The sequence below is a fragment of the Gracilinanus agilis genome, chromosome 2 (genome assembly GCF_016433145.1).
Source record: "Gracilinanus agilis isolate LMUSP501 chromosome 2, AgileGrace, whole genome shotgun sequence".
In the NCBI taxonomy this organism is placed as follows: domain Eukaryota; kingdom Metazoa; phylum Chordata; class Mammalia; order Didelphimorphia; family Didelphidae; genus Gracilinanus; species Gracilinanus agilis.
The window spans coordinates 674,654,753-674,675,864 of NC_058131.1; the positions used below are offsets into that span (position 1 = coordinate 674,654,753).

At 42.4% G+C, this 21,112-nt stretch overlaps 1 protein-coding gene across 1 annotated transcript in view; it reads right to left on the reverse strand.

The window, feature by feature from the left end:
* Nucleotides 1–10,670, reverse strand: part of SGPL1 (sphingosine-1-phosphate lyase 1) — an 87,837-nt gene extending 77,167 nt beyond the window's left edge. Inside the window, exons 1-2 of the mRNA XM_044659096.1 lie at nt 10,510–10,670; nt 9,420–9,479 (exon numbers count right to left, since the gene is read on the reverse strand). Of these exons, the coding sequence (XP_044515031.1) occupies nt 9,420–9,446 (27 nt within the window). The 5' untranslated portion in view covers nt 9,447–9,479; nt 10,510–10,670. The remainder of the gene's footprint in view (nt 1–9,419; nt 9,480–10,509) is intronic.
* Nucleotides 10,671–21,112: the final 10,442 nt, after the last annotated feature.

Consider the following 21,112-nt stretch of genomic DNA (forward strand, 5'->3'; position numbering starts at 1 on the left):
GATATCCCACAAAAAAAGTTATTGATTAAAGAAGCTATTTCTAAAAAAGGCTCTATCAGTTTGTCTTACTCAGTGATTTTTACTGTTATCTTCACAGATGAGCAAACAAATCTCCCCACTACTCCTATGTGAGTGCAGAACAAGAAAGTGGTGACCAGGTCATGTAGAACTAAATAAGCAGCCCTCAAATATCAGGAAATAAATGGAAATTCACAGCGTCCAAGTCCATCCAATAACTTTAACGTTGTCATTCAGAGTTAACTGGAACAGGAACACTCATACCATTTCTCAACTTGGGTTCCTTCAGAGCGGAGCAGAGACCCTTCCCCAGTACAGTGTAAAAATGAGATTCCAGTCTCACAGTGGAAAGGAACCTCTGGGATGGAGGTCATTGAGGCTAACCCACCCACGCACAAGAACTCCTCCCCATTTTAGAGATCTGGCTAAACTGGACTGAAATACTAAGCAGAAACCAAAGAAGCCCAATCCTTTACTCTGAGAAGGGTCTGAAGCTATAGAAAATGTCCACCATGTTTCCTTGGAGTGGATGGATGTGCTTCAAGGTTGGTGGGGCTCTACAAACATCTTGTAGCAGAAAGGACTGCCACGGATTTCAGAGAACATCAGAGCTGGAAAGGGCATCAGAAGTCATCTAGCTAAACTTAACCTCGAACAAGCGTTCCTCTCTACGACATTCCTCACCAACCTCCAGAGGCAGCTTTGGGAGAGCTCAGATGGTTAGGAAATGAATCCTTACATCAAGCTTAATTCTGCCTCTGCTTCTGCATCCTACCCTACAGAAATGGAGAAGGAAGAAAAGATGGAAAGTGGGAGAAGAGAGAGGCACAAAGGAGGGGCGACTTCGAAGGCCAACAACTTAAAAGGCCATCAAACGGTGGAGCTGGGGATGGGGGACCTGAAGCTATCCAGATCCTAGTTCTAAACAATGAGTGACTTATGGTAGTTTCTGCAAAGCACTGAGAAAACTGTGCCTCAGAGAAAAAGCCTTGCCTACACTTTCTGTAACTGTGGTGACTTCATAAGAGTTCCAAGTACTGTACCCTCTTACCTACTTCAGAGCAGTTAAAAGTAATGAATCAAGCCCAGAATGTTTGCAGACCATAAATCAGAAGAGAGCCATAGTTCCTGCCACACGGATAAAGAAACAGACAAATCCAAGAACCACCTTTCCTATGAAAGCCACTGAGACCTTCACGTCATCAAGAAGGGCCAGGTGGGAAAGCCTCCTGGGTGACCCTCTGCCCTCCCCCCAGGACACCCAGACAAGACCCGAGCCCATGAAAGTGGCGGCGAGAGAGCAAGCCTCTAGGCAACTCCTCTTACAAACTGAAAATATATCTGATGGGGATGGAATACTACCGTGCTATAAGGAATGATGAAGTGGAAGATTTCTACAGGAACTGGAAGGACCTCCAAGAACTGATGCAGAGTGAAAGGAGCATAACCAGGAGAACATTGTACACAGAAAGTTAAATACTATGGAACAATCCAATGTCAATCCGACTTCTCTATTAGCAGCAGTGCAATGATCCAGGACAATTCTGAGGGACTTATAAGAAAGAATATTATCCACATCCAGAGAAAGAACTGTGGGAGGAGAAACATAGAGGAAAAACATATGATTTATCATGGGTTCTATGGATATTTGATTGGGGGTTTTGGTTTTAAAAGATCACTCTATTATAAAAATGAATAACATGGAAATAGGTTTTGAGCAATAATACATGTATAACCCAGTAGAATTGCTTGTCATCTCCAGGAGCGGGGAGGTAAGGGGGTTGGGGGCTTATGAATCATGTAACCATGGGAAAATATTCTTAATTAATTTTAAAAATGTAAGGTATTTCATTTTGCTTCAACCTTCTCACAGATCTAGTGCTACCAAAAGAACTAATTGCTATCTCAAAAAGTGATGAATCTATTTCTTTTAAGTCACTTTGCCAAAATTATTTATAATGAGAGGGAAGCAAAAAAACAAGCTCAAATGCTTTCTAAAGTGGCTAGGTGGTACAGAGGATGGAGCATCAGGCCTGAAGATGGGAAGTCCTGGGTTCAAATGTGGCCTCAGATACTTCCTGGCTGTGGGACCCTGTACTTAACCTCAAATGCCTAGCCCTTGCTAATTTTTTATCTTAGAATTTATACTAAGATAGAAGGTAAAATTTTTTAAAATACCTATACCAATCTGGACCCTCAGTTTCGCAGTGAAGGAAGCCTCTTTGTGATATGGGAGAAGATCTGACGCAGGGTTGGGCAATCACTGAGGTAAAGTCTTCCATACTTCAAGGATCCTGGTGGCAAAGCATATGACAGATGGCCTTTCCTAGGAAGGGGCCACTCTTCATGAGTGACTATGGCCAAAAATAGTCATCATGAGACACCCAGGCTTTGCAGACCTGTAAGGCAGACCCTCAGATGGCAGGACCTGTTAGCCCTTACACTCCACTGGCTTTGAGAACCCAGAGCCATTTCCATATCATGGTAGAGCATCAGGACTTTAGTGACCTTTATTGATCCAAGCAATTATGCTCCATCAGCAGCTTAGCTTAGTTCTGAACCAAGTCCCCCTTCCCCACCCCTTCCATCTGCCTTTGGTGTATTATCTTCCTTTCTCTTCTTCAGTATCACCTTCAAAGATGACCTACTCCATATGGGCTTTCCAAACTAACAAGCCCCATCCAGTCACTTCTCTAAAATTAAATGCCCTATACCTTGAACATAAATATAAGCTCCTAAATAAATATGAGAGGGCAGAGACAGGTTCCGTAGGCCCAGCACAGTATCTTCCACACAGAAGAGGATTTAATAAATATTTGCTACATTAATTCCAACAAATTATCATTATATATCATTCTCTCACAATTATTGCTATATTTTATCACTTTATTCCACTCCACCATAAAGTTCCACGTATACTGCTAAAACTCCAATTTATATGTTTACATATTTCAGCTTTTGGACTTATATACATGAAAATTAATTCCCTGGAGCAAATGTTTAATCCCAGCCTGCCCTCCCCACTTTCAGCTAGTATATTCTGAGGGAGTACAAACTATATATAACATAAGACTAAACAAAACATAATTAGGCAGGGAAACGTAACAGAAAACTCCCAGTATATTACAAAGCCAAAAATACTTTGTTTTGGGAATACACTACTGATTTATGTTATTTACAGATAATTTTGTTTGGGGAATACACCACTGCTTCCATTCATTATCAAAACTCTTAGGAAAATGATTGGACTGATTTTCTTCTTGATAGTCCCATTAGATTGAAACAATATCAAGTACAGTTCTCTGCCTAGAATGTACATTCAAATATTAAGAGTCTGTATACCTTCTGGGCCCACTATCTTGAATAAGTCTCATCCAAAAAAGGAGACAAATCTTAAGAAAGAGATTACCACAAAACTGGTTTTTCAGTGCATAAATATTCAATTCAAAAAAACATTTATTTATTAAGTACCTACTAAGTGTCACACATGGCGCTAAAAGAAGAAAAGAAAGCCACTCTCTGCCCTGAAGGAGGCTACAATCTAATGGAGTAATATAACACACAAAGGGCAGATGGAAGGAGGAAGATGCTGTTCCATAGAGTCAAAACCAAGCTAAGCTGCTGAGGGAGAATAGAGAGCTGTCTGGAAAGTCCTAGAAGTTCAGAGACCTCTATAAAAGAAGACTTAGGAGGAATTTACTGCTCTACCTTCCGGCTCTTCAGTCCTCCAGGCCAAGAAGAGAGGCGACAGAGGGAGATGACTAGGTGTACAGTATTGAAAACTGAGTATTTACAAAGAGAAACTCTGGAGCCTCAGGGGCCACCTGGTTTAACCCATAACTGAATACAAATCCCCACTACAACATGCCAAACAAGTGGTTAACCAGTCTTTACCTGAAGTCATTTGCTGAGAGTGAGACCCACTAGTGAAGGCAAGGCCATTCGTCCCACTCTTGGGTAGTCTTCACCATTCAAATGTTTTTCTTTGCCTAGAACCTAAATCCACATCTCTGCCCACCTGTCACCCACCATTCCTGGGCCTGCTGTTTGGGACCTTTGCTTAACTACCCCATAGAAGACCTGTGAAAGAGGGAATTCCTTTTTTAAAAAATCAACAAAACTTGGGCTTTTTGAGTCCAAAAATCAAGATCTGAAAAGCCTATACAGTGATTATTCTAGATCAAGAAAGGAATCCTCATTCTTCTGAAGAAAGCTCTACAGTGCATTATCCCCTGAATAGCATGTAAACCAGTCTAAAAGGTCTAATCTAATGGTAATATAATTCCAAAGAGTAGCTGTCTTTTATCTTATGAGATCAGTAAACTCTTCCACAAAGCCAGTGGGAATCAAGCATTGGATTTGGAGTCTGAGATTTCAGCTAAAATTTTAGCTCTGATATTTACTACTGGTATAACTTGGGACAAATAACTTGGGTCGTTTCCTATACAGAAAATTATCAGAACTAAAGAATTAGTACTCTTATCCCCTATTACATTTAGTCCCATGCATTAATTTTGATTCAAACACCCCACCCTCACCCTCCAGCCCCAGCCTCCTTCCTCACCTCAGGCCCTACTTTGGCATCATAATGGCAGAAACTCTTGTTATTAAAGGTTCCATCAGAAAATGATTGGAAATCTGGTCACCCAAGTTTCCAAACCTTCTTTTGGTTTGGCTAACTGTACAAATCTCAATCCTAGAAACAAATGAGTTTTTCCTATCTATAGCCCACAATTGTTCTGTCTAGAGCAGAAGGCCCCAACCAGCCAGTCTCAAAAGTCCAGGTCTGAGCTGTGGAATTAGAAGGTAGAAGCACTTTCTCTGAGACCTGAGATCATTTCTAGCAGCAAAAGGCATAGCCACTGCTGGAGGGCCCCTACAGTCCTCTAGACTCTTCCATATGTCCTAATCAAAGCACCACTACCCTCTCCTGATCCCAAGACTCCCAGAAAAATAACCTTCCCCAGGAAATGTTGGGAATCCTGACAGTTCTCAAACTTTTTAATCCAGGACTTCTTTCTATTCTTCTTTTGTTTCTGTGGGTACCGTGAGACTTAAATGAGAAAAGAGATGTAAAGCTCTTTGAAAATCTTCAAGCATGGCCAGATATTGTTATTATTATTATCGTTATCATTAGCCTAGGGTCCCAGGCTCCTGAGTCTGGTGATAACTTCATTCCCAGAGCTTCCTGCTGAGTTCAAGCATGTTTTATAGAGCTAGATGAGTTAACAACTGGGCTCTCAGGGAAAAAAAGAATGTATGCAAACACATTTTGGAGTTCAATTTGCTTTGTTATCTTCCCTATCACCTTCTTAAGTCTAGACATTCAGCAAAACAAGAAATAGAGCCCTGATTTGTAGCTTTCCATTGGGTTAGAATTTGCTCCAGCACAATCCTGGTTTTATCAGTATTACCTTATTAGAAATTTAAGCAGATAAATTTTTAACTTACTACATATTAACAGAAATAACACATTTTATGAAAAATAATTCTATTTTCCTAAACAAAAGAATTTAGCAAGAACAGTGATATTGTTTTACACATTTTTACAAAATTCTTTTAACATCTGCCTTAACAAAAGATAGCTATATTCTCATTCCTGCCTTTGAATTCAATCTGGAATCAGGAAGACCTGAATTCAAAAGTGACCTCAGACGTTTACTAGCTATATGACTCTAGCCAGGTCACTTAACTTCTACTTGTCTCAGTTTCCTCAACTATAAAATGGGATAATAGCACCTAACTCACAGAGTTGTGAGAATAAAATGAGATAAAATTTATGAAGCATTCAAATGTAAGTGCTGGCTCTTTATTGCAATGTTTTGATTGAAAAAAAAAATCTGACCTTGCAAAAATATACAGTCAGAAAATGGAGGGGTTTTATAATAGGCAAATATCTTAGCATTATTTTGAAAATAGTTTTGACTTTAAGAACCCTGCTTAAAGAACTACTGTCCTCATTTAAGGCAATGTTTCCTCTACAGTCTAAATCTGTTCATCCTGATTCAGCGGACAACCCCCTCCGCTTGCTGCTTGGGAAGAGAGAAATCTCCACAAATGAATATATTTATAAGGCACCTTTCTCTTTAAAAGCTGAAAGTGCTTGCCATCATCAATGCGGTGCCCACTTCTGGTCTTCAGTTAGTAGATGAGGGAATGAAGAGGAAGGTGGTCAATCCACAGGAAGAATGCTAGAAAATAGGTTGCTCTGCCCTCCTCTAAATGAAAGCAAGGGTAAGAGAGCCACATTCTTACACACGTTACTAGCAATGGTTCCATCTCTATCATTTCTGTTCTTATCACTCCCACTCCCACTCCCACCAGCCTCCTAGTTACCTTTCACTTCATCAAGAGTCCCCACTGTGTCCATCCTGGGCTAGGTGCTTTGAGAACTACAAAGAAGGGTAAGACATGCTTCCTGCCCTACAGGAGGTTATGGTCTAGTGGGAGAGAGAAGACATAAGTTTATGTGAAAAGAACACCAGCTGCAATAATAAGGCAGTACATTATATGTGATATGTTGTTTTGTTAAGTACACTTCTTTTTCATTTCTTTCTCACCAGTCTACTTCCCCCTCCTGCTGAAGGAGGAAAAAAGGATAAACAAAACTCTTGTAATACTTATGCATATTCAAGCAAGACAAAGTTTCATATGGGCAATGTCCGAAAACAGGTATCTCATTCTACTGCAATCTCCTTAACTCCTCTCCTCGCCTAGAACCTCAAACACACCCCCAGCTACCCTACAGATCTCTTCTGAATCCTCCTAGAGGACAGCTCAGATCAGAGGCAGCTCAGCCGAATGGGCTGAAGTGGGTAAGGCGGAGATTCAGCCCTGTCCCTGCCCCTTGCTAGCTGTCGCTAAATGAAATCGTAATGATGGACATAGAGCACTCAGGACTCTCACAGATAGAAAGTGGAAGGGACCTTCTCCGAGGCCATCTTGCCCAAACTTCTTTTATGGATGAGGAACATGCAGCCTGGGAGGAAAGTCACACAGATAACATTGGACTCCAGAGCCAGGAATTCTTCCCGCTGTACTTCTGCCTCAGATCTTACCACTGAGCTCAAACCTTGATGTAGCTCCTTGTCGCCTCCCACATAAAGTGGAATGTCTTTGGCTCAGCATTCAAGGACCTTCACAGTCGGGCTCCAAACTACTTTTCCCAACTAATGTTACCTTGCAGTCAAACTAGACCCTTGCCACATGCCACCCCTAAAGCCATCCCTTCTTTTCCCATTCCTGGACCTGGCCCTAAGCAAAGGTGTACCACAACCAGCCCATTAAAATCTCCAATTTTTAAGGTCTTCTCAGGTGCTCCAGACTTCATGAAGCCTCTCCCCCTCCATCAAGGAGTGTCATTTCTCCTCTAGTGAACTCATAGCACTTTTTCTGTTCTGCTCATACACTTGCCACACTCCTAATTGCAGTGTCATTATCTGCATACAAGTTTCACTGCTCCTATAGAGTCTAAGTTACCTGAGGTCAAAGGCCATGTTCTCAGGGCCCAAATTGGCCTTCTTCTCCATGAAGCCCTCCATGACTGCCCACAGTACCTGTCTACCTCATTCATAATATATTGCCCTATAGTCTATTTTTTCCACAAACATATCTAACATACAGTAGGCCATACATATCTTGAGGGTAAGAATTACGTCTCAGACCTCTTTTCACACACAAAACACCTAAGTGTGCAGGACCACATACACAGTACATAATCACATTCTTTTTTTTTTTTTTTTGAAACTTTACCTTCTATCTTAGAATCAATACTAAGTATCAGTTCCAAAACAGAAGAATAGAAAGAGCTAATTGCTTATTGGGGTCAAGTGATCTGCCCAAGTTCAAACTGCAAGAAAGAGTTTGAGGCTGTATTTGAATCCAGAACCTCCCATCTCCAGGCCTGACACTCTCTGCACTGTGCTGCTACCTAGCCCCCTGGATAATAACACTGTTAAAGTAAACCAAGCCCTAAGTTCTGACAATTGTGCCATCCAAAAACACCCTCCATCTCCACCTGCTAGGGACAATCTCCAGAGAAGAGGAAAAGGAAGGTTTCAAGGTGAATTCATTCCATCAACAATTGATTGGTCCTATGGTTCTACCTCAAAGAATTCAAGAAAAGAAGAGCTGATTCTTTCTAACAATATCACCATATACATAGTAAATGTGCTATCTTTTAGCTACACCTCTGTGAATCCTCACCAAGACAAGTAAAACATTTCCACCACCAAAACACAACATCAAAGTGCTGAAGAAATAAAGGAATTCACCAACAAGCTCCAAACCAGGACTAGCCAACAGTCCTTCTAAACAGTCAATATTCACAAAGTAGTTAATGCTGATTATCCTATGAAACAGGACCTAAGAATCCATGAAGTGTTAAGTCCATTCATGTACATGGCACTCAATAATACCTTACACTCTTGGGAGTCAGGGGAGGCATGAAATCAAGTAGGGAAGAGACAGTGTTAAATCAGATCTTCTCTAGGAATTTGGCCATAAAATAGAAAAAAAGTTTCTATAATATATACTTGTTTTAAAAAAAATAAAAGACTTTCCTCAAGTCTACCACAAAAATATATGTGAGGGGTATACACACACACACACACACAATCTGCATATATAAATGTGCGTATATGTGTACAGATATACATGTACTTATATATACATACCTACAAATACATACACACATGTATTTCAGTAAAGGTTTTAACTAATGACAAGACATATTGAAAATACCCCAAATTTTACCTCCAACCATCACTGATGCCCAAAGCTGTAAATATGGGCTGTGAAGGGGCCAAGCCCAAACATGAATCACAGCATTACTAAAATCACCCATACATACACACACATACACACACACACACACACACACACACACACACGTTTTGCTGCTGGGGAGAAATATAATTCCCAGAGGAAATTTTTCTGAACTAGATCCTGCCCATTTCCCAAAGATGACAACCAATTCTATGGTGCCAGTAAAGGGGAAAAAAACCACAGCGGGGTGGGGAAACCCCCCATGGGTTCAAATAAAGAAGAATTAAAGAAGAGAATTATTCAGCAAAACCAAAGCTAGAAGAGACTAAACCTTCCCTACACCTAAAGCCAGAGACAAAGAAAAAAAAATCTAAAGCCAAAATGTTCTCTCCCCACCTCTCTCTCTCTTCTTTCTCTCCTCTCCGTCTGTGTGTGTGTATCTCTCTGTATCTCTCTCCAAGACCCTCCATTCTCCAGATGTAGCTTTAAGCCTAGGGAAAGGTAAACAAAATACTCTCCTATTCCTGAAAAAAGAGGTGGCATCTACACACCCAAGTGCCCTAATTCATACTGCAAATGTGCTGGACTCTTTCCATTTCAGCCACACACAAAAACTGCCTCTGGAAAAGACTCACCATTTTTAGGAGATCCCAGTCAAACATCTCCCTCCTCCTCCTGCTCTTCCTTTCTTCTTGCTGTTAAAAAAAAAAAAAGAAAAAAGAAAAAAAAAGATGTAGAGGTTTAATTCCAAGGCGGTTTCACATCACAGGTCTCAACTGGAGTAGTCCAAAAGATTTTGCTTCCTTCTTTGAAAGCTCAGGTTTCACTCCTAGGACTCAGGGTCAGGTCCCGCCCCCCAGGCTCTGGTTGAGCGAATCAGAAGCAGGCTCCCTTCAGGCTCCACCCAGAAGATCCTTCCCAAACTGAACATCCCAATACCTGCCCCTGGTCAACTGCAAGGATCGGTTTCTTTCCTTTATTTACCAAGACTCTCCTGCGAGCCTCGGGGGAAGAGGTTACCCTCAATTAGGCTTTCTCCCGCAAAACCCCAACCTTTTCTGTGTCCGGATTCAAACCCATTTCCAACTCATCTCTGAACAACCCTACCTACATCCCATACACCTGGGTTCTGCACCTCCACCCAGGTCCCAGCTGAGGCTTGAATCCCGGTCCCGCCGTACCACCCCTCCAGTGCCCTCAAGAGGAACCTCACCCCTTTTCGACACCCCTCCCCAAAAAGACCCTCTGACTCTTCGGGGATGGAATCCCTGGAAGGACACCCTCCTCCCAAGAGGCTTGAGACCACTCAGAACCAATCTTCCTCAGAGGCCACTCCCCATAACCACTCAGAGGGTCCCTATCCAGAAAGAGCCCTAACCCTTGGCAGGATCTCTCAGGAGCCCCAAACCCTCAGAGGGACCTCCAGACCAGACTCCCCAGTCTCTCAAAGGATCCTATATCAAGCTCTCGGAGAAATCCCCAAACTAGAGACCCCCAACTCCTCAGTGAGATTCCCAGAACAGAGGGCCCCCAAATCCTAAGACTGGTACCCCGGCACCCCCAGATGAAACCCCAAACCCAAGGAACCCCGGACCGTCAGAGGAACCCTTGTAACCCATCAGAGCTGGGACCTCCGATCTCCCAAAGAGACTCCCAATCCAGAACTCCTGACCCCTCAGAGGTCCCCCAAACCAGAGGGGGCACCGGAGAGCTAGAACCTCTTACCTCCCAGATGGACCTCCAAACCAGAGGGTCCTCGATCCTTCAGAAGGACCCCCGCAATCCGTGAGAGGTGGGATCTCCAACCTCCAGGAGAAACTCCTAAACCCAAAGGACCCCTCCTACCAAGCGATCCCTCCTTCCCTCCTCTGCCCTCTAATCAGCCCGCAAAGGAATCCCCCTTCTCTCAGAGGGAGGCCCGACCCGGACCCGGACTGGCCCGCCGCCTCGGCCGAGATTGAAGCTGAGACTGCTCCGCCTTCTCCCCCTCCCCCTCCCCCTCTCCCTCTCCTTACAGCCCCTCCCCCTCCGCCGCGCACGGTGCTCCCCGCCCGGAAGTGGCTCCATCCACCCGCCTAGGCAGCCTTATCACTCATGCCCAGAGCTACCAGCACCGCGCATGCTCGGCAGGCGATGCCGACAATCGCGCAGGGAGACCAGAGGCAGAACGCCTCCACCCCCTCCCGGAGAACAGAGAAAGTGAGAAGGTCCCCATCTGGTGGCCAAGAGGAGGAATTGCACACTCCGCCTACTGGGGACATCCTCTGAGGAAAAGGAAAGATTCAAGTCGAATTCACTCCATCATCAAATATTTATTAAACGTTTCTGTGCCAGGCTCTCTGCTGGGCGTGAAAATAATCATCATCATCATCATAAGTATCCTACAGCTAGAGATGCAAGCGTTCTCAAAAGCCATCCAGGCCAACCTCCTCATCACAGACGGGATTCTAATCCAGGTCCCCTGACTACAAAGCCAGTGTCTTTTCTACTGTACCAGCCTACATAGTGTGGGTACATCATAAATAAATGTCTGAGGGATTAAATGATAGCCACCGCATCTTTGTCAGAATGCATCCTTGGCTCATATCTGCAGGGGCAATTAGGAGACTGAACCAGATGTGAGGATGCCAAGATTAAAGGACATGATAGAAAAGCTATGGCTAATAGCCATACAAATTATGGTTAACAAACATATATATTCTAATTTGTATTATTTCCATGAATACGGAAAGCTAGGTAGCTCAGGGCATTGACAACTAGGCATGGAGATGGGAGGTCCTGGGTTCAAATTTGGTCTCAAACATTTCCTAGCTATATAACCCATTGCCCAGTCCTTATCACTTCTCTGCCTGGGAACCTATACACAGTATTGATTCTAAGATGGGATGGAAGGAAAAAGGAGAGAAGAGGAGAGGAGAGGAGAGGAGAGGGGAAAGGAAATAGAAAAGGAGAGGTAGAAGGAAAGAGAAGAAAGAGAAAAGAAGACACTGAAAATACAATTGTATTTTCCTGCTTAATATAGAACTTGAGAACTGGGAGGGGTCTTAATGATTATCAACTCCAGTCATTGGACAGATAAAGAAACTTATGGCCAGAGAAGGTAAAGAACTTAGCCAAGGTTATCTGACAGAATTCAAATGCCTGTAAGAAAATGGGTTAGTTGGTTGGTTTGTTTTTTTTAATTTGTGTCCCAGACTCCAGTGTCTGGCAAATAGTAAAACCCTAATAAATACTTGATTGATGGGCCTCTGAGGTCCCTTCCAGGTCTAAATCTATGATCCTATGACCCCCTCTCTCTATACTACACTAGCTATAAACAGACTAATACTTGAGTCTCCTGACCTGCCTACCTCCCTGCCAGTGTCAGCCCCATCCATATGCTTTGATTTAAAAAAAAAAGACTGAAAGAAAATGATTCAAAAAGAGAATTCTTACATCAAAAGATATGGTGATTGTACCTGTATATCATACATTTCTAAGGAAATGGTTTTTTGTTATGGAGCTCCCAAAGAAATAAATTTTTTAAAATAGCACACTATCTTTCCAGATACCCAGGTTCACCTCAGAAACACTCAAGACTTGACTCTCCCCTACTTCCCATCAATTGCAAAGTTTTGTAGCTTCTAACTCCACAAGATCAATCTGTCCTCTCCTCTCCACTAATCTGACCTCCCCCATAGTTTATTTCACCATCTTCTTGCCCTGACAATTACTGTATCTTCTGATCTCCCTTCTTCTAGCCTCTCCCTTCTCTAATCCATCCTCCACACACAAGTCCATCCATGACACTTCAAGAAGCTCCAGTGGCTCCCTCCTGCCTCTGAGATAAAATATGAATTCTTCATCTTGGCTTTGAAAGCCTTTCACAGGTTCCTGTGGATCTTTCTAAGCATGTTACATACTCCTTTGTGAGTTCCACACTCCAATCAAACTGGCCTGGTTGCTATTAAACTCAATTCAGCATTCCTCCTCCCACCTTCATGCCTTTCTGTAGACAGCCAGTCCCTCATGCCTGGAATGAACTCCCTCCAACTTCCCACCTGCTATAATTCCTAGTTTCCTTCAAGGCTCAGCTCATGAGACATCCACACAGGTCTTTCCCAATCCATCCCTCCTCCTGACACAAACACAAACATATCCTACCAGATGCTACTGTCCTCTTCCACCTCCTCCTGATTGTATTTATATCTGAAATCAAATCCGACCTGAGACATTTACTAGCTGTGAGTCTGGGCAAGTTACTTAACCCTTTTTTTGCTTCATTTTCCTAATCTGTAAAATAATTTGGAGGAAAAAAATGGCAAACCACTCTAGTATCTTTGCCAAGAAAACCTCAAATGGTGCCATGGAGAGTCAAACATAACTGAAATGACCAAACATGAAAAATATGGATCTACATTTTATCCTTCAAACTGACTATAAGTTCCCTAAGGGCAGGGACCATCTTTTCATTTTTTGTTTTGTGTCCGTGGCACCTAGGACAGTGCCTTGCATATAAAATATGCGTGTTAAGTTAAATTGAAATAACAGAACACAGGAAATAATTTGATTCCTTTATAAAAATGGTTTAGATTATGGAACAGTAATTTAATTTATGATGATAAAAAACATTGTAACTGTTGCTTATTCAGCTTTCAGAACAAGCTAGCTCTGACTGCTTATCGGTCTCCCTTTACCCCAGACCTTTGAGATCTTTGTTCAGATCTTACTTACCTAAATTAGTTTATTATCCCAGATGTCCTGCCCTTCCAGTTTGCTATCATCTATGTTCCTAGTCCTTGCAGCTGAAGGCACTATAATCAGTCAGTTTTACTTGCCTCACTTTACCCAAAAACAGATAATCCCACAACTCTGGCAGTGAGGAGGTAACCAGCTACCCTGCTATGTCTCTGGATTATTGCAAGTCCTATCTTGTTCCTTAGCCCTAGGAGTAACCAAGTGCCACAGATTCCCAGGATCATAAACCCCATGAAGATAAGGTGAATGTTTTTCTATTTCAAGTGCTGGGCACAAAGTCAGTGCTTGTTATTGCCAACCCTTCCCACTTCTCCATTCTTCATATGCCCCGAACTCATTCCATCTCAGCCATATTCAAAGAGAATCATACCCTTGATCTTGCCATCATGTATCCACCCACAAGTATTCTACCTTCCCTATCAAGAACTCTGAAATCCCTTTTATCTGAAGAGATAATCTCTTCTCATTTCTTCCTATTCCCTCCTCATCTGGACCTCTTAGTAGCCTTTAAAGCTCAGCCATCTGATACCTTTTCTGATCACCAATCCCAGATTTTATTTTGTTAACCTTTATTTTCCATCTTAGAAGCAATACTGTGGTTTTATTCCAAGGCAGAAGAATGGTAAGGACTAGGCAATGGTGGTTAAGTGACTTGCCCAGAGTCACACAGCAAGGAGGTGTATAAAGCCACATTTGAACCCAGGACTTCCCATCTCTAGGGCCTAGCTCTCAATCCACTGAGCCACCTAGCTGCCCCTCAACTCCAGATTTTAAAGCAGAATCCTTGAACTGAAATGGGGCAAAAAAATTACATCTTTATTTTTATTAACCCATGGTTTCCTTCATAATCTTAAGTGTTTTATTTTAGGCATTTAAACAGCAGGATTCTGAGAAGGGATCCACAAGTTTCATCAGACTGCTAAAGGAGTCCAGGACATAAAAAAGGGTGAAAAACTCCAATTCTATAGCATTCCCCAAAATACCTTGTATTGATTGTGTTTATACTGCTATGCATATATTGGACATACTATGTGTATTACCTTCCCCTTCCCAAGATTGTAAACTATAATCATTTCTGTCTTTATATCCTTCTCTTTTTCTCATTCCTGTCTTTGTATCCCCAGCATATAATAGTCACTTAACAAATGCCTGTACAGTGATTGGTTGATAGCAAATGGAGTGGATAAAAGGTTAGAAAATCTGCCTGGAAAGCAAGAATCTCTCTACATTCTGCCTGACTCAAAAGGCTCTATCATCCTTACAAATTCTGGGACAGGGGGGCAGCTGAGTAGCTCAGTAGATTGAGAGGCCTAGAGGCCTAGAGATGGGAGGTCCTAGGTTCAAATGTGGCCTCAGATACTTCCCAGCTGTGTGACCTTGGGCAAGTCACTTGACCCCCATTGCCCATCCTTACCACTCTTCCACCTAGGAGCCAATACACAGAAGTTAAGGGTTTAAAAAAAAAAAAAAAGCAAAAACAAATTCTGGAACAGTGTTATACAGTAGAAAGGGGGTTGCTTTTGAAACTAAGAGAGTCTGGGTTAAAATCTTGTCTCAACAATCTGTGTTATTTTAAGTCACTCTGGGCTTCATTTTCCTCATCTATAAAAAGGCTAGAAGGTTCAGTGACTAGAGAGAGAAGCATAGAGACAAGAGGGTGGAGGGGGGGGAGTCTTGGGTTCAAATATGACCTCAGACACTTCCTACCTGTGTGATCCTAAGCAAGTTACTTAACTTCCATTGCCTAGTCCTTACTACTCTTATGCCTTAGAACTAATACAGTGTCTATATTCTAAGACAGAAGGTAAGGGTTTAAAAAAAATGAAAAGCTTGAATAGATGATCCCTAAGGTCTCTTCCAACCTTCAATCTATGATTCTAAGGACAATTACCCAAGTTAAGGGCCCCAAAGCTCTCTTGCCCCTCCAGTAGGGCAGGATCTTTACTTCAACAAGGAAAGAGACTAATAGCATTCAACTTTGGGACAGAAGTTATAGAACTTTATCTCAGCTGCCATTTTGTTGCTGTTCCCAAACATGGTATTTCATCTTCAGTCTCTGAGCCTTTGAACAGACTGATCCCCTCCATGGCTAGAGTGTTCTCCTTCCTCATCTTCTCCCTCTCTCTCTTCTTTTTCTTTGTCTCTGTCTCTGTCTCTGTCTCTCCCTCCCTGTCTCCTCTCTTTCTGTCTCTGCCTCTCTGCCTCTCTCTCCTTACCTCCTTGCTGTTTCCTCTGCCTTACCTAAGCCACCCCAGTCATTATCATTCCTCCCCCCCAAATTACCTTGTATTTACTTAGCTGTTTACATCATGTTTCTCCCCAGTAGAATAACTCCTTGAGGACCAGAAATGTTTTGCTTTTACCTTGGTATCCCTAGCACCCAGTATCTAGCAAATAGATACTCACTGAATAAGGACAACAGATGGACCAATAAGAAAAGGCTTTTAACCTACATATCTTTCTATATTTTCTTCCAGTACCTCCAAGAAAGTCTTGCCTTTGTGACCCAGGGCAAATCACTTAACCTCTCAAGAAACTCTAGGATTGGAATTTGCTCATCTGCTTTGGAATAGGGAATTTCCCCAATGGGAAGGTCCTTACTGAAACTATTGTTCTGGTCTTTAAAAAAAAATCTTTATTAGTATGCCAAGTTTAGTAAGTGATCTCTTTCAAATGTTACTGGGAGGGGGGGGGCAGCTGGGTAGCTCAGTGGATTGACAGCCAAACCTAGAGACAGGAGGTCCTAGGTTCAAATCTAACCTCGGACACTTCCCAGCTGTGTGACCCTGTGCAAGTCACTTGACCACCATTGCCTACCCTTACCACTCTTCTGCCTAGGAGCCAATACACAGTATTGACTCCAAGATGGAAGGTAAGGGTTTAAAAAAAAAAAAAAACTTAAAAAAAAAGTTACTATGGGATAGATCACTGACAAAGGTGGTCAAAATGAAATGGGATCCACTTCATTCAATCAATTCTCCCCAGTCACTGTGGATACAAAGGCAAGAAATGAAACAGTTCCTGCCCTCAAGGAGTTTACATTCTCTATTGGGTTTTATTTTCTTTCTAAAAATCTAGTGTAAGGGGTAGCTAGGTAATATAGTTGGATAGAGCACCAAGCCTAGAGTAGGGAGGACCTGGGTTCAAATATGACCTCAGACATTTCCTGGCTGTGTGACCCAGGGCAAGTCGCCTAACCCCAGTTGCCTAACCCTTACCAATTTTCTGATGGAACCGATATCAATTCTTAAAAAGTCTTTTTTTTTTAATTCTACTAGTTTTTTTATTGGGGTGGGGCGGGTTTGTAAAAGTTGGAAGGGTCCATAGGGATCTAATATATCTCCTTCAACAGTCATTCAGCTAGCTATGGCAAAGCTGGGACTCAATCCCAGGTCTCCTCATCTTAGAAAGGTACAAGTTGCTTTCCACTGTTCCACAGTATCTCTGCTCTCTACAGGTGATCCTCTCAGAGAAGGCAGCCAACCATGGCAGTGGTTGTTTACTCCTAGGTGTCTTCTCAAGTTGTTTTCGTTCCCTTTTATTTTTTGTAATCTCAGAGATAAAGAAAAATAAGGAATGTATCCTTTCCCAAGGATCTCTCACCTCTCTGAGCTGCTATTGAGACTCAAAAATTCAGATTTACTTTGATTTCATTCTTAAAGGCACACAACCCAGCTGAAGGGAATCTCCTGTGGCTCTAACCCAATAAAGGCTCTACAGAAAATACAGAAAAGAGGGAAAGTTTCCCATCCCACTCCCAACACGCACTCACACACAGCAGAAAGATAAAGAGAGCCAACTCACCTGGAGGATCAAGAGGACCATCTAAAGTCGGAGAACAAGGATATCCTGTCCCTGTTGAAGCTCTCCCATTTGTGACTTGTTTCTGGTACTAGTTGCCACACAGGATGTGTCCCTAGAGTGACTATTTCACAAAGAGACAAATTGGTGCGAAGGTTCCTGTTCCCTGGGGGGAAGGGGAGGGGGGGGCAGAAAGCAAACAAACAACCAAAAAAAAAAAAAAAAAAAAGCAGAAACAACCAACAGGAAAGATGACAACACTACTGTCCCTGGGGCAGATGGAAAGGATGTGTCTCTGGAGGTGGAGACGGTAGATACACAGGAGATGGGGGGGGGGGGGGAGGCAGGCATGGAACGAGACAGCCTCCGCCTCCCACCCCACCTTACCCCACCCCCACTACACTAGGATCCAAAGCTTCCTGGGATTCTAATGACTTGGCAAGGGAGTAGTGGGGATGTACAGCGATATTCACTGCTTCAATGACCAACCACAGAGACAGCAGGGAACAGATTTTTTCCAGTGAAAGTCCCCTCATTCCTCCCTCCCCGGCTTCAAAAGGTCCACTCGTAAACATCAAAAGAGGGTCAACAAAGAGACAGTTTTTCAATAATAAACAAAAACAAACAGCTCAGGGGGAAGGAGCTCCAGAGAAATCAAAGCCAGGCATCCAACTGGCGGGGTAGAAGAGGAAAGGAAGCACACACTCACCTTGAAGTTCAAACGGCGACCCCAAGGCCCCAAGCCTTGAAGTTAAGAGCTTTTCATCTCGGGTTATTTCCATTTAAACTACTAATCCACGAGCTGTGTGATTGGCTGAACACAGCCCAACTCCTCTTACCTTATTGGTCTAGACCCGAGAAGAAACGCCCACTAGAACTCAGTCTGTCACAACGAATTGATTGGTGCCTTTTACGTGTGTCTTTTCCCCCTCTTTCTACTGAATCCACAGCCTTTGTGAAGTTGCTCCGGGCTGCTGCAGGTGTCCTGCGGGTTTTTTCCAAGAAGCCCAGGTTCCGTTGCTAGGACACCAGCAACAGGTGTGGACCACACCTAGCCTGAGCTCTGGCCTTACTACTGATTTCTCATTCTTATTTCCCCGGGTCCCAGGATGACTTTAGGATTTTTTTTTTTTTTAGTTGCGAAAGGGGGGAGGAGGGGAGAGGGAGATGGAGATGTCTTCCCAAACCAGAGGCTTTTTTTTTTTTTTTTTTAAAGAAAGAACTGAGCTTCTTGGGTCTTCGCTAATTATTTCAGTTCCTTTTGGCAAATCTGTGAAAAACCGCGATAGGTCGTGAAGAGAGATCCTTGTTCCTGATTTTGCTTTGCAGGCTACCTTCCCTAACCGTACCCTGCAACCTCGCACCCGCCCATGCCAACCTCATCCCACCAACATCCTTGCCCAACTCTTCAAGGTCCCCCAGCCAGAAGCCGGAAGTAGAATCCAGCCCCTGAGATGCTTTCTCCTTCGGAAAGCAATCTGCCCTGGGCGACCCCTCCCGCACCTGCCCCTAGGAAATTACTTTGTATAGAAGTTGTATTTACTCAGGCTTTTCCTCCTGAGAAAGTCCAAGTTCCTCGAAACGGAAGTTGAAGGGAGTTGTTTCTTTTTGTCCTTGCTGTCCAAACACATTGCCGGTACTCAATGAAGTCTGGAACTGAATAGAGAAAGAACTTGGACTTCTGGGGTCGCTTAAATGGAGTTTAACTATGACCCTACAGAAATTTCATCTTGGTTTTAAGTAATGACTGGATGACTGTAGTTTGCCGAGTGAGCGCGATCTGTACCAATGTCAATGTGAAGAAACTCGTACTCACCGTGATATTTTGTTTGTTACATGTAACTGTACCATCCATCACCTCTAATTTGTTTCTGAGGATGTCTGCTTTGCAGGAGTTGTCTATCATAGATCACCCATATCATTTTTTTTAAAAATTTAAACCCTTACCTTCTCTCTTAATATCAGTTCTAAGACAGAAGAGGGGTTAAACAACTGAGGTTAAGTGACTTACCTAGGGTCTCACAGCTAGGACATGTATATCTTTTTTTACCATTTATTTTTATTTTATATATCCATAACATAACATAGTATATGTAATAAATTATAATATGCTTATCCAAGAGAAACAAATTCTCACATTCGCCAAGTCCAAAAATGTATGTCTCATTCTTCTTTCTTGACCTCCCTCTCACCTCTCCCCTCTCCCCAAGAAGGCAGGTAAAATGATAGATACAGTCTGTTATCATATAATGTTTATTTTCCTATTTGTCCTAGGTTCAAATGTTGTGAAGCAGGACACATGTTGCTTATACTAGAGGAAAATTCCTGGAGGATTTTCAATCTGTATTCAGACTCTCTGTTCCTTCCTTTTTTGTCAAGTCCCTAGATTCTTGCCTTGTTGGTAATAGTTGTCATCTACAGTTGATCATCATACATTATTATTATTGTTGCTGTGTACATTCTCTGGTTCTGCTCATTTCACTTTGTATCACTTCATCTAGGTCTTTCCAGGTTTGGTTTTTTGTGATCATCTCCTTTGTCATTTCTTATGGCACAGTAGTATTCCATCACCATCATATATCACATCTTGTTTAGCCATTCCCCACCTGATGGTCATCCCTTCAGTTTCCAGTTCTTTGCCACCACAAAAAGAACTGCTATAAAGATTTTAAAACATACAGTATTATCTTTTTAAAGCAAGTGTTTCTTAAAGGAGTTTGTTGGGGGCAGCTGGGTAGCTCAGTGGATTGAGGCCTAGAGATGGGAGGTCCTGGGTTCAAATCTGACCTCAGACACTTCCCAGCTGTGTGACCCTGGGCAAGTCATTTGACCCCCATTGCCTAGCCCTTACCACTCTTCTGCCTTGCAGCCAATACACAGTATTGACTCCAAGATGGAAGGTAAGGGTTTAAAAAAAAAAAAGAAAAAGAAATAAGTTTGAGGAACAAGATACTCAAGAGGTAAGGGTTTAAAAAAAAAGTTTGTTTTTCCTCACTCCATGTTTTTCCTGTATCTTGTTGGTATAGCTAAACAGTAGAGAGAAAGCATTTCCTTTGATTTTTATTGCTTTACTGTATAAAAGAAACCTTAAAGCATATCTACTTAAGTTTGTACTGAGATCTCTCTCTTTCTCTCTCTCTCTCTCTCTCTCTCTCTCTCTCTCTCTCTCTCTCTCTCTCTCTCTTTCTCTCTGTTCTCCCCCTTTCCCTCTCTGCATCTCTCTTCTGTTTCAAGTAAAACAATTCATTACTCTTGACTATGTCTCAGAATTTTTCTTTTGCACCACACTAGCCACAAAAAAAAAAATAGAGAAATGGCCCAAACTGAAGCAGGCTGCCAGTTTCACCAGAAATGAATCAACTATTTTTTTTAACTTTCCAAGACTTTGATGGTCTGGACTATGTTAAATGGGAGCCCCTGGGGAGTCCCTTCTGTTCCATGCTATACTAGGCTATGCTATTTTAACCTAATCTATTCTACCTAATTTATCCCATTCTGCTCAGCAGGTATATATTAAGTACCCACCATGTCCTAAGTGCCTAGAATACAAAATAAACCAGCCCAGACATTACAGAATTTCCATTCTACTCTGCTACAGGCAGAGCTTAACTCTTCTTTATTTTTCTAATTTTTAAAATTTTGATTTTTAATTCCAAATTCTCTCCCTCTCTTTTTTTCTTTAAACCTTTACCATCTGTCTTAGAATCAGTGTATTGGCTCCAAGGCAGACAAGAGTGGTGTAATCATGATATATTTAGAGAGGTCCCTGGGATGTTAGTGGGATGACAGA